The sequence below is a fragment of the Neophocaena asiaeorientalis genome, unplaced genomic scaffold, assembly GCF_003031525.2.
Source record: "Neophocaena asiaeorientalis asiaeorientalis breed wild unplaced genomic scaffold, Neophocaena_asiaeorientalis_V1.1 scaffold177, whole genome shotgun sequence".
NCBI classification, from domain to species: domain Eukaryota; kingdom Metazoa; phylum Chordata; class Mammalia; order Artiodactyla; family Phocoenidae; genus Neophocaena; species Neophocaena asiaeorientalis.
The window spans coordinates 13,860,935-13,873,830 of record NW_020172779.1 but is presented as its reverse complement, the minus strand read 5'-3'; the positions used below and the strand labels follow the sequence as shown (position 1 = coordinate 13,873,830).

At 43.3% G+C, this 12,896-nt stretch overlaps 1 protein-coding gene across 1 annotated transcript in view; it reads left to right on the top strand.

Moving 5' to 3' along the window:
- Positions 1-12,896, top strand: part of ADCY8 (adenylate cyclase 8) — a 218,934-nt gene that overhangs the window by 157,644 nt on the left and 48,394 nt on the right. The window contains exons 10-11 of the mRNA XM_024741236.1: positions 2,227-2,428; positions 4,491-4,580. Of these exons, the coding sequence (XP_024597004.1) occupies positions 2,227-2,428; positions 4,491-4,580 (292 nt within the window). The remainder of the gene's footprint in view (positions 1-2,226; positions 2,429-4,490; positions 4,581-12,896) is intronic.

Here is a 12,896-nt window from a genome sequence, read left to right as displayed (position 1 = left end):
CTTCCCTGGTGGCGCAGTGGTTAAGAATCCATCTACCAATGCAGGGGACACGGGTTCGAGCCCTGGTCCCGGAAGATCCTACATGCCGCAGAGGAACGAAGCCCATGCGCAACAACTACTGAGCCTGCGCTCTAGAGCCCAGGCTCTAGACCACAACTACTGAAACTCGCATGCCTAGAGCCTGTTCTCTGCAACAAGAGAAGCCTCCTCAATGAGAAGCCCATGCTTGGCAATGAAGAGCAGCCCCTGCTCACCACAACTCGAGAAAACCTTTGCATAGCAACGAAGCCAAAAATAAATAAATAAATAAATAGATTACCTCCACATAGTTCCTTGAACATCCCAATTATCAGGGCTGTTACCCTATGTCCCTTCCTTGTTAATTCAGGCCTCAACTATTTAACCTTCTAAATACTTTCTCTCCTCTTCAGTCCCACCACCTCCCACCACACTTGTCTTTCACACTCACAGATATGATCATGTCCTTCCCTGATTAGACATCTTAAGTATCAGCGCATTGCCTACAGGCAGAGCTCTCTCGCACAGCATTTATTGGACCACTTGTTCTCCAGTCCCAAAGCCTCACCACCTGGCTCACTGAAAAACTCTAAACACACTGGTCACTCCCATTCTTCTGTTACTTTGTTCACATTCCCCAGTCTTTCCTCCCAAAACTCCTTCTCTTCAACCTCCAAGACCTAACCCCTATGTCACCTCTTCTGTGAAGCCTTCCTTGATTTCCTTTCTTATTTTCTAAAAGATGTTTGTTTATAACCTTTTCTATATCATAACATAACATATAATAGTTCATCATTTGTATATCCATATTCCCCTCTAGATTATGATCTCCTAGAAGATGGGCAAGATGTGTCTCTCGTCCTGGTACCCCTGATGCCTACCTAGGAAGAAAGCTTGTTGAATGAATAAATGTCACAATGAAACCACAGAAGCAAAAAAGATTACTGCAAATATGGGACATACATTACTCACCAAAATGATTAGAATAGCAGAGTGGACTTTAAATCCTAGCTCTAACACTTACCAACTCAGTAACCCCTGGGAAGTTACTCCTCTCTGAGCCTTAAATCTTCATGTGAAAAAAGAGATCAAAAGACCTCTTAGGTTTGTTCTGAGGAATGGAAATGAGGTATTGTATATAAAGTGATTAGCATAGTGCCTAGCACATAATCAGAGTTCAATACAGTACTCACGCTAGTGTTATTAATAATAAGAAAATTCCGGCAAGAGGATAAGAAGAGGTAGCATTAGAAGAAGGTGGGTTCAACTTCATTCACTAAATGTACATTTATTGAGCTCCAGTCAACTCATTAAAGCCAAATGAATGAGCTTCACTTTTTAGAGGAAGGAACGGATATAAAATCTCCCACCGTGTCCATTAGGGCACCATGTAACATGCAGCAGTTTTTTGGCTAAAAGAGAGGTAGAGAAATGACCGGTGCCAGCCAAGGACACAAGTGGCTGGACAGAGAATAGAGAGCAAGGGATAAATTCCCAGGGAGAATCCTGGTGATAAGTTGGCTGATAAGGAGAAGACGCAGATGCCTCCAGAGATGGGGTTTTAGATCACCGCCTGACACCCAACAGAGGTGCCCAATAGGCAGGAGCTACCACAGGACCGAGCTTTGAAGCCTGAGATGTAGAGTTGGTTGTGATGTTGAAGCCTTGGGCAAGTATGAGCTCTACGTACCCACGTCCCACACGGCACATAGTATAGTCTTTGCAAACTGTGATGATCACTAAGGAAACTGAGCAACGTGCAGAGGTGCCAAGTTCAGTTCTTGGCATCCGAGCAGCCTAGAGGGAGAATGCTTCCTAAAACCCACCTTGAAGGGGAGAGTGCGTGTGGGTCTCTCCCACAGCCGGAGTGCTGAGATGGAATTCCAGTGGTGTGTTGCCTGGGCAGCAGCTGCCTAGTGAGAAAGAGGAACGAGGCAAGAAGTGGGAAAAAATGGGCAGAAGCAATAGATCAAGCCAGACGTTTGATGCTCATTGCCAAGTTTCTCAATAGAATATTCTAGGGATGGATTTGATCGGTTTAAAAAGTCTTCTGTTAATAGCCCTTTCTTGAACAAACAGAGCTTTAGAGGAATTACAGGGTGCAAGGAGTGGGAAAGGGCGATCATGAATGTGATTGCCAGGGTTGCCCATCGAGAGGGGATCACACGATCAATGCCACGTGACCCGACGTTCTGTGTTTCCCTGCAGGGTGATGCCAATGGCCATCCAGTTTTCCATCCTGATTATGCTGCACTCGGCTTTGGTCCTCATCACCACAGCGGAGGATTATAAGTGTTTGCCCCTGGTCCTCCGGAAAACTTGCTGTTGGATTAACGAGACCTATTTGGCCAGGAATGTCATCATCTTTGCGTCCATCTTGATTAATTTCCTGGGCGCCATCGTAAATATCGTAAGCATTCCAAGCCCTTTGGTATCTAGTGTGTAGCAGGAATTAAGAGTTTACGGAACCTGCCGCTTCTTCCCTTGCCTTCCTTGGTACTAGTTATCTTCATGTGCTTGGTCCAGCCCCAAGCTCAGGGTTAGAGAAGGAAGATGTGGCTAAACTGTCAGAACTGTGCATTTTCCTGGTGGAAAACTGTCTTTTTCCCAGTGGCGGAGTTTATTTGCTCTAAAGGAGCTCCAAACGCCCTTAAGTTTCTGTACTTTCAGTGGCCAGTGAATCATAATTTTAAATAAGAGTTACTGCTTATTAAGTTCCCACCTGCTATGTGCCATGCACTGAAGGAGGAGCTGTATGTGTTTTTCATGTTTAATCCTCCCATAAACCCCGTGAGGTAAGTCTCATTATCCCCACTTTATGGCTGAGGAAACTGAGGCTCAGAGACATGAAATAACTTGCTACTAAGGTCTGTCTGACTCCATGACTCACGCTCGTTCTCATATGCCAAATTGTATCTCTGGGAGTGGGAGTGGGGGAATGGGAATAAATAGCTGTCATTTATTTATTGAGCACCTACTGTGTGCCACAGGTAGGTATTATCGTTCCCATGTAACAGATGAGGAAACTGCATTTCAGGAAGGTTGAGCATCTTACCTATGACGTTCTAAGAGTTCACATTGGATGTGACACATCGAACTCGGATGAATCTCCAACTGCCGTATTTATCATTGTTTTAATTTGGTGATCCACGCTTTACTGATTTCATTTTCTCTCTAGAATGGTAACATAGTCGCTCTAGGCATTATCTGTGTCTATCCAAATAGTCCGTGTTGTCCATGATTTAGGGATCTAGATTTTAGGAGAGATTTATCTGATCCCAGGTTTTGAACATTGAGGGAGGCTAGTTGAGGCATCGTCTTGTGGCTGAAACCATCATTGTGCCCTTTGGGCCTAAGGGAGGGTCTCCAAGTGTTCAGGGACCCGAACTGTGAACCCCACAATTGTCAGCCCCTGTGTTGGAGGTTTATACTGCCTGAAATCCATTGTCCAGATTGGCCCAATAATTACTTAGAGTATATGTCGCTCAAGCTCTGCGGCTGGCCTTGTGGTAAAGGGGTCTATGAAGAAAGAGGGAAATCCCCAAAGAAAAGGGAAACCATAATCTAATTAAATATATCACCTAATGAACAGTTTATAGATTATGGCAACTGAAAATGGAAGTACTTAGGATCATTGATCACAGACTGCCAAGTCGTAGCCAGGATCTCAAGTCTTGATGAATCAGATGTTTCTGGGGTGCAGGATTTGGAAATAAACCCAATGACTCTAGGTCAGGGTTACCTCTGGGGCCAACCGTGCCACAGTGGAGTGGAAGTTCAGAGGCTTTGGAGTCAGATAGACCTGCGTTCAAATCTCAGCTCCACCACTTACCAGCTTGGCAACCCTGGACAAGTTACTTTGCTTCTCAGAGTTTCATATTTTTCAGTTGTAAAATGGGGATAAAAGTAGTAGCTACATCACAAGGTGGTTGTGAGGCCTTTTTGTACAAAGTATCTGGCACAGCACGGGCACTCGGCCACCGGTAGCTATGCTTTTCTGAGTGCCACAGAATCTCCTACAGCAATTTCTGGCCTAGGAAATGCCCACCTCCCCGACACTAAGCGTCTTTCTGGAAAGCGTGCCCCCTTGGATCCCTCGAATCTGCCCAGCTGTTGACGTGGAGACAGGCTGTGAGTGTTCCCCAGACCTTTGCTCCTGCCACCTGGCTCTCTCTTCAAAGCCCCACTCCAGTGACCCTCTGGGAGGGGGTCAACAGAGCAGTCTTACCCAGGTTTCGTGACTGGCTTGCAGATGTTTTTTCTGAGCCAGTACTTTCTTTAAAATGAAAGGAATAATCCCAGCTGGCACTGAATTCTGAAATCAAGCCCCTCTAGGGCCTGGCTGCTCCAGGCATTTGCCGAAACCCAAGAGCGGTAGCAGAGGACTCCGTCTCCAGCTTACACTGACTTTGTTGTTCCTGTGTTTTTTTTTTTGTTTGTTTCTTGTTGTTCTTTTTTTTCTTAATCCGCAGCTGTGGTGTGATTTTGACAAGTCGATACCCTTGAAGAACCTGACTTTCAATTCCTCAGCTGTGTTTACAGATATCTGCTCCTACCCAGAGGTATTTATTCACGAGCTCCCCTTGGCGAGACTGGGGCTTAGGTATCTCCACAGCTCCAGATGAACAGGACTGGCTGAGGGCCTTAGACATGCTAGCACTCCAGAGGCCCGTCTTCCCTCCTCTGCCTCTCCTGTATCTTCTGCTTCTCCCTCTGCCTCTTTCCTGCTCGCTCCTCTGCCTCTCCTTCCCGTTTCTCTCTTCCTTATTCTCCCTCCTCCTTTTCTTTCTCTGCACTTTCCCCGCCATCCACTTTCCTCTTTCCCTTTTCCTTCTCTTCCCTTCTCATTTCCTGTAACTCGTCTTAAAGCCCTAGAGCAGAATGTGCTGTTATCTCCAACACAGGGCAGGGCACAGTTATCGCTCAATGTTCGCTGCACTGGAAAAGGAAGGATGGAAGGAAGAAAGAAAGGAAGGAGGGAAGGAGGGAAAAAGGAAGGAAGAAAGAGGAAATAGAAGGAAGGAAGGAAGCTAGTAAATCACAAGCGCAGAAAACAACAGCTAAACGTAAATCAAAGTGGTATAGAAAATGCCCAGAGCATCACAAACTCAGGAGGTATCCCAACAGGACACTCACCATCATATTGTAAGTCTGACCCTCTCTTGGCCACAGAGCTACTGGTCTGGCCCTGGGCCTTGGGGTCAGTTTAGGGGGTCAGGCAAAGGACAGTCTTTGGCTCTGTTAAGCCATGACCCAGATCTTCACATATTGGGATATAAGTTCTGGGTCAGGAGGGAAGACAGTTGGGACGTCCCAGTAGGCCCCAGCTAACCCTATACCTTGAAGACCTTGGGTAGGTTTTTATTCTCTGAGACCCCCTCCAATGTGTGGTGGAGGAAAGGCTCTCTGTTATCTCACCTTGGCCCCAGAATTGGTCTGAGAAATGTTCTGAAGAGGACAGAAAGCCTCACCTCTGACCCCAGATATAGAGTATCTACTTGATATGCATAACATCGTTAAATCTTCAGGATATGTGGAGGATGCTATGACCACCTCCATGTTGTAGGTAATGAAACTCAGGCTCAGAAAGTAGCTTGCTCAGTGCTACTCATGCCTGGCTTCCATTCTTTCTCATTTCTCTTCATTCTTCCTCCCTTTCTGTCCCTCCCTTATTAATTCAGTTATTAAGACTTAGTACTGCAATTCAAACCATATCTGGCTTATTCCTGAGCTCATACTTATGAATCCAGGCTCCGTCCCTAGGGAAGAACCAGGCTGTTCCTAAGGAAGTCCTGAGCAGGATGGGACTGGCTCTGGTTTCAGGGCTGTGTGGGGCAGACCATGTGCTCTGGGACTCTCCCACCAAGTAATGAGTGGGCTCCGATTTTGTAGACTCTGTGGGACACCAGCTCCCCGAGAACTTCTCAGTTTGGAGGGCATGAGGAGTGTCCCAAGGGGCAGTAAGTTGGCCAAGAATCAGACATTTAGAGTTAGGCAAACGCTGGATTTCACTCCCAGTTGAGCCCCTTTACTTGGTAGCAGTAGAATCTTGAATCCGTTCATACTCTCTCTGAACCTCAGCTTCCTCATCTGTAAAGTGGGAAAAATAATACCTTCTTCACACAGTGATTGTGGAATTAAAGAATATCATATTCTCGCAGTGCCTACCTCGATGAGGTGGCAAACGTTGAGTTTCTAACATGTGGTCTGACGTGAAGTTGGTGTTTGTGAAGTACTGATCTGGACCTCTGAATCAACACTTGATATATACCCTTGGCCCCAAACTTGAACTCCCAAACTCAGGACCACATGACGCATGGATTTCCCCGTCCTAAGAAAGGGGTGGGTAAACTTCTGGATCACATAGCTTCATCTCTGTGCCTCCGCAAAATAAGGATGAAAGTAATACCGTCTTGATGGGTTGTTGTGAGGATTAAGTGACTTAATCCATGTAAAGTGTTTAGAGCAACACCTACACAAAGTATCTGCTGATTAAATGTCAGCTGTGATTTATTTACTAAGTAAAAAGGTTTAGAGCTTGCACCATCAATATATATTTATAAGTTACACACCTATACCACTGTACTAACATACCATGTACATTATGAAACATACTCATAAAATAGAAATGTTAAAAAGTGAGATAAAATAAATGAGTCCAAGTTTTAATATTTTCCTCCCACAGACAAAGGATCATCTTGCCCAGGGGTCAGCAAACTATGGCCACAGGCCAGTTTCCACCTGCCACCTGTTTTGTAAATAAAGTTTGATTGGGGCACAGACACACTCATGTGTTAGCAATGTCTACAGCTGCTTGTATAATAATACAACGGTAGAGTTGAGTAGTTACAACGGAGGTGGTGTGGCCCACTAAGCCAAAAATGTTTGCTATCTGGCTTATTGTCAGACAAAGTTCGCCAGCTCCCAACATCCCATCAGGTGCAGGAAACCCACTGGCCTAAAATGTGGGCATCTGGACTCTCCATCACCAGCTACTACAGCAACCTGGTTTGACCCACCATTTGCCATCCTGACATATATGGCCGTGCTTCCCTCCCTAAGGATTTGTCTACCAAACTAGAAGGAATCAAACATTCAAACCTTCTAAAAGGCTTAATCTGCACAACCACCTCCCATCACTCACAAGTGTGTGTCCCCAAGCAAATCACTTCATCTCTCAGAGCCTTGGTTTCCTCATCTGTATAGCAGACCTTTCCACCTCACCCGTGAGAAACGATTCTCAGGCCGGAAGCAGTTGACTAAGCTGGATGATGTGACATAAACATGAGAGGCTGTCATCATATATGGTATAAAGTATAGTTTATTTCTGAACTGGAGCTTGCCAATTACTAAAAAAGAGTGAAGATACAGGAAACGACCGTGAAGAAAGCGGTGTCCCAACTACGATTTGAGAGCTAGTCTAAGAGGGGAGCGAAGAGACATAGGTTTGTAAAGTGAATGACAGGCACGTGCACAAACCATTCCCATCGTCTCAAACACCAGAATGTGGTTCTCGGGAGGCTCAATGGGAAGACCTTCATTTTACAATCGAGCCCCTTTAGTCTATGCTCTGGCACATTTGAATGACTAGTCAACTGTATTTGCAAGAGCAATCAGAGTATGCTATGGTTTTAAAGGGTCCCTGAGCACCAGTTTTCCCTAGAAGGATAATCATCTGCGTCTTTGTATCCTGGCATTTTCTGCCATTTCTCCCCCATGAATTCAGGTCCTAGCCAGCTGCAAGCCTCTCGTTTTCAAGTAGACCCAATCCCTTCAGATTTCTTCCTGCCAGCTCACATATCCTTAAGGCATCATCTTAGTACCCTCACTCCATCCTTTCTATAATTTATTTATCTAACTAGAACATTTTTTTCCAACCTTTCAAATTTATAAATTGCTTTAAGGAGAAAAGACAATATTGTATAGTTTTCAACATTACCTTAAGGGCCCAGCACGGGACAGAGCCCACAGTCTATTTAATAGTTTTCCTTTTAAAAAAGATGTATTTCCAGTGGAGTAGAAGAGACAAGATTTGCCTTGCCACCTGAAACAGCTTAAAAATAAATAAATAAATACGTGAAACAATAGTTTTCAAGACACTGGGCATCAGGTATTGAAGGACAGCAATTCCTGAAAAACAAGAAGCAAATTAAGTGAGCCCTGTGATTGCCAGAGCTGTATCTTGTTCTTTTTTTTTTTTTTTTTTTAATTTTGTGGCCACACCATGTGGCATGTGGGATCTTAGTTCCCTGACCAGGGATCGAACCCACACCCCTGCAGTGGAAGTGCTGAGTCTTAACCACTGGACAGCCAGGAAAGTCCCATGTATCTTGCTTTAAGAGATCTTGTTTTCAGACTGGCTCAGGTTGGAAGAACACACATGGAACCCTGTGCAACTCCCGGATTTGAGGAGACAGAGCCGAGAATCTGGGGGGACCAAGGTGGCTAGAGTTTGTAGGACTCACTACCAGAGAGAAGAGAGTTGCAGAGACAGAGAAAAGCTCAGAGATCTGCAGAGGGTCCGATCAGTGCATGCATGTGAGGAAGCTAAGCAATGCTTGGGAAAGAACCATCTGAAAGTATTAGTGCCCAGCGCTCACACGGGGCTGGGAATAGTGTCTTTTCCCACCAGCCAGACTGAAAAACATCATAATTCATGGGACATTAAGTAGAGCAATCGGATGAGTCTTGCTGCAGTAGTATACAATAATTATCCCTAGATTATATGCTGCTCTAGTTCTTCCTAAAAAAATCTTAAAAGACTGAAAGTCTAAGAAGACTTTTCTTCTTTCTTTTTAAGATCAAACTTTGTGTGTGTGTGTGTGTGTATTACAAAAATGAAAATAAATCCAATCAGATAATGAAATAAACATATAGGGCAATCAGTCTTTAAGTAGGGATAAATTACTGTAAAAGAAATGAGTCCTACGTAGTTTTCCCTTCAAGTCAAGCATTTTGTTGCTTAATAAACTTCTTGTTTAAAGAAATAATGAGAAATATCTTATATTAGAAAATATGAAGTTATATTTCTATATTGGAAAAGAATGTTCATATCAGTCTTCTTTGTAATAGCCAAAAACTGGAAACAACCCAAATGTCTAGAAATGATCTATGGATATATGTGCAATAACATGGATGAATCCTAAGATCATTATGCTGAAGGAAGTAAGCCAGAAAAACAAAAGTATGCATTTTCATGGTCCCACTGACCTAAACCTCTAGAAAATGCAAATTGATACGTAATAGCAGAAAGAAATCAGTGGTTTCCTGGCTTGGGATGTGGGAGGAAGGAATTATAAAGGGATACAATGAAACTCATGCAAGTGTCCATTTTCTTGATTGTGATGGTTTCACCGATACAATGAAACTCATGCAAGTGTCCATTTTCTTGATTGTGATGGTTTCACCGACTTATGCAAATACTAAAGCTCGTCAAATTGTGTACGTTAGATATATGCAGTTCACTGTAGGTCAGTCATAACTCAATAAAGCCATTTAAAAAGTTAAGTACAAAAGAGGAATCAGACAGACAGAGAAAGACAAGAGGGAAGCAGATTTACAGAGTCTGTTAGAAACCTGTAGTCAGAACATTTTGGCTTAAATGGCAGCTCTGATGCTTATAACTGTGGTCTTGAGCAACTTACAGAAGCTCTTTGAGCCTCATTTCCACCCCGGGGATAACAACTGTGCCTGCCTCACAGGGTTGTCACGAGACTTAGATTGATAGAATATATGTATACACTTACTATAGTTCCTGGTACAAAATAAATGCTCATTAAACATCAGTCATCTTGATGATGATGATGAAGATGAGAGAAGAAAGGGGGGAGTTCAAAGAGGACGATAAAAGGGAGAAAAAGCAAAAAGGAGCAAAAAAGCAGGAAGAAGAGGAACAATGAAAAGAGAAGAGAGAATCAGTGATAATAAAGCAAATAAGCAGATTTTTTTTAATTCCCAAAGTGACTGTACAAATTGATGCTCCCCTAAACTCTTGCCTTCATTTCTCTGGTTAACTCCTCAGGTAGGAATCAGAACCTTAAGTGATTTTAAAGGACAATTTATTCACTGTGGTCTAAAATCCCCAGCAAGTATTCAGGATAAAATTAGATTTTCCCAAGCTTCCACAGTGGCAGTCCCACCAAATAATTCAAACAAAGGATAAGTGTCAAACAACTCCACTGTAATTTCAGAACTTTTCGTAGTTGAACAGAGGGATCTTATATAAGCTCATTTTGCTTCTACACTGAGCCAATTTTAGGTTATGGCTAAATACACAGAGGAGATCATTTTGTTTTCTCCCAAATAATTAATTTTTGGAATTGCCTTTCCCCACAAAGTGCCAAAAGCCGTAATAACACAGTATGATCCAAAAAACCATTCCCATCTCACTGAAGCTTAGATTCCAAGGCTTTAAGGACATTAATTGTGCCTGGGAAACAGAATAGGCTTGAATGACAGAGGCTGTGTGGTGACATAGAGTGAGCAAGCACTCTTCTTTTGCCATTTACTAGCTGTGTAGCCTTGGGCAAGTCACCTAACCTCTCTGAGCCTCGGTTTCCTCATCTGTATAATGGGATTATTAATAATACTACTACCTATCTTATAAGATTGGTTGGGTGACAAGTAGAGATAATATACATAAAACATTCATTGAATGTTAGCTTCTTCTCTCCCTCTCTTTCTTGAAGACTTTGGTAACTAAGAGTGAATAGTGCCTGCCCAAGAAGAGATTTGAATTTAAGGAAGAAGATAGGGATGTAACAATTTTTTTTTAAATGCGCAAGACTTTATGCTCTAAACATGAGATTATCTACATAATCACGTGTATACCATGTGACTAAAAATCCGAACAGGCCACAGTTTCATAGCAATACCAATCTCCTATCAGTTATTTACAAAAGGGTGACCACCATGAGTTGGATCATTCTCAGGGAGCCAGACCCTTCCAGACCCTCACTTGTTGCTCAGGCCAAGGGAGTGGCCTTGGAGAGTATGCACGTACTCAGACAATGCCACCATGGTCCTCTTTGCTAATTGTTCTTAGCTGAAAGCGTATGCTTCCTAGGTATGTTCAACAATGTCCGGTCGTTATCCTCTGGGAACAAATTTAATTTTTGAAAGTCACCAAGATGAGTGATCTGGCCAGACATCACTGTTTAGGAATCAAATACAGAGAGATGCATTTTTGGTGTTTTTCAAAAACGGACTCTGAAGATAATTTACAGAGATCCGAGCTCAGTCATCAAAGATGCGTGGTCAGGATAAGCACATAGTCCCCCAAGGTGACTACGTTGAATCGACCAATAACAATCATCAGAAGAAGCATCATTCTTATATTAAAAACAAATTAGGTAGTGATGTCTTTCCGTAAGAAATGTCTATTTGCCTGCTCATTGATTCAGTTTTGCCTCATAGTTATACTGAGTCATCATTTGTGGACATCATTAACATAGCTATGTCCTTCTGTGCATTATTATGAGGTAAAAATAGTGACTGGAGCTGCAGTCCCTTCTAGGAAGTAACCAGAAGAGTACACCCTCAACCCAAGTCAGACACAGACATCAGCACATCTGCTCGTGGAATTTAAATGCAGTTTCAGCAGATCTAAGTTAGTAACTCTAAGGTGCTAGAGAGCATTCATCATTCTTCCTCTAGTATTGGGGAGGAAAGGGGAGGTCAACCATGGAAGCCAGGATCTAGAACAAGCCAAAACAGAGTAAGATTGTACCAGAGCACCACACACACACACAATTCCCTTTCCCCTGCCTAATACAACCAGGAAACAGCTTGGAGGGTCAGGTCATTTATCTCCACTCAGCACCCGGGGTGGCCCCAGGTTCATGCCAGCCTCACTCCTGGGCCACGAGAGGGGTCAGAGCTCAGGGAGAGGCGGAGAAGCCCTGTCGTTGCCCCATGTGCCCTTCGCTGTTCTGCTTGTACCCAGACTTGCAATTGCAAAGAGTTAGATTTTGTGTGAATCAGGAAGTTGGAATCTTTTCTTTGAACGACAGTGACTCCCCAAAATTATCTGCTCTCTTTCCTTCTTGTTCCGTGAGTTCATGATGCCATGGGATTTTGGCAGCAACCAAATGGGTACAGACACTCCAGTATATAGTACACGTGTGGGCAGATGCTCAAGCCCTTCTTTGAGTTATTGTGTAAAATTCTTCTTCCTCCTTCTCCTCTAAAAGGAAAATGGGCATGTAGAGCTAAGGTAATTTACGATGCATTATGACAATGTCCTGGCATTAGGATGGTGCCTTCCAGCCTGGAACAATTCTTGCTGCCCGGCAGGTCCTCAATCAACCGAATGTAGAAAACCGAATGCGTGGTTTAGTTTGTTAAATGCTCACTTCAAGGAAACAGACTATTGCTCCCCTTAGCACTTGGTCAAGACATGGGACTCCAATTTTCTTCAGTACGGACTTAGAAGAAATTCTTAATTTGTAATTTCCCAACTCAATATATCATCTGAGAGAAGAAAACCTTGAGTATTAAGAAGCAGAGAAGTGTTACGGTACTTTGTCCATCTTCTGTAAAATGGGCATGAGAATAGCACCTGCCCTTGGGTCATTTTAAGAATTAAATAAGGTGAAGCATAATAAGGTCATTCCTAGAGTATCTTGCTCAGAACACACGCCAACAAAATGCTTAGTTATTGTCATTGCACCTGTCTTCCACTAACTTAGCCCAATGCATAGGCATCCTCACCCCAGTCGATCCCCCATCTTACCTAGAATTCACCTAATATAAGAACCTCTAACCACGTAACATCTTCACTGAAGATGTTAGTCCATCTTCTTCTACCTATATTTCAACCTAGTTACCAAAATGCCTGCAACCTCTTTTTCTTATTGAGGTACAGTTAATTTACAATA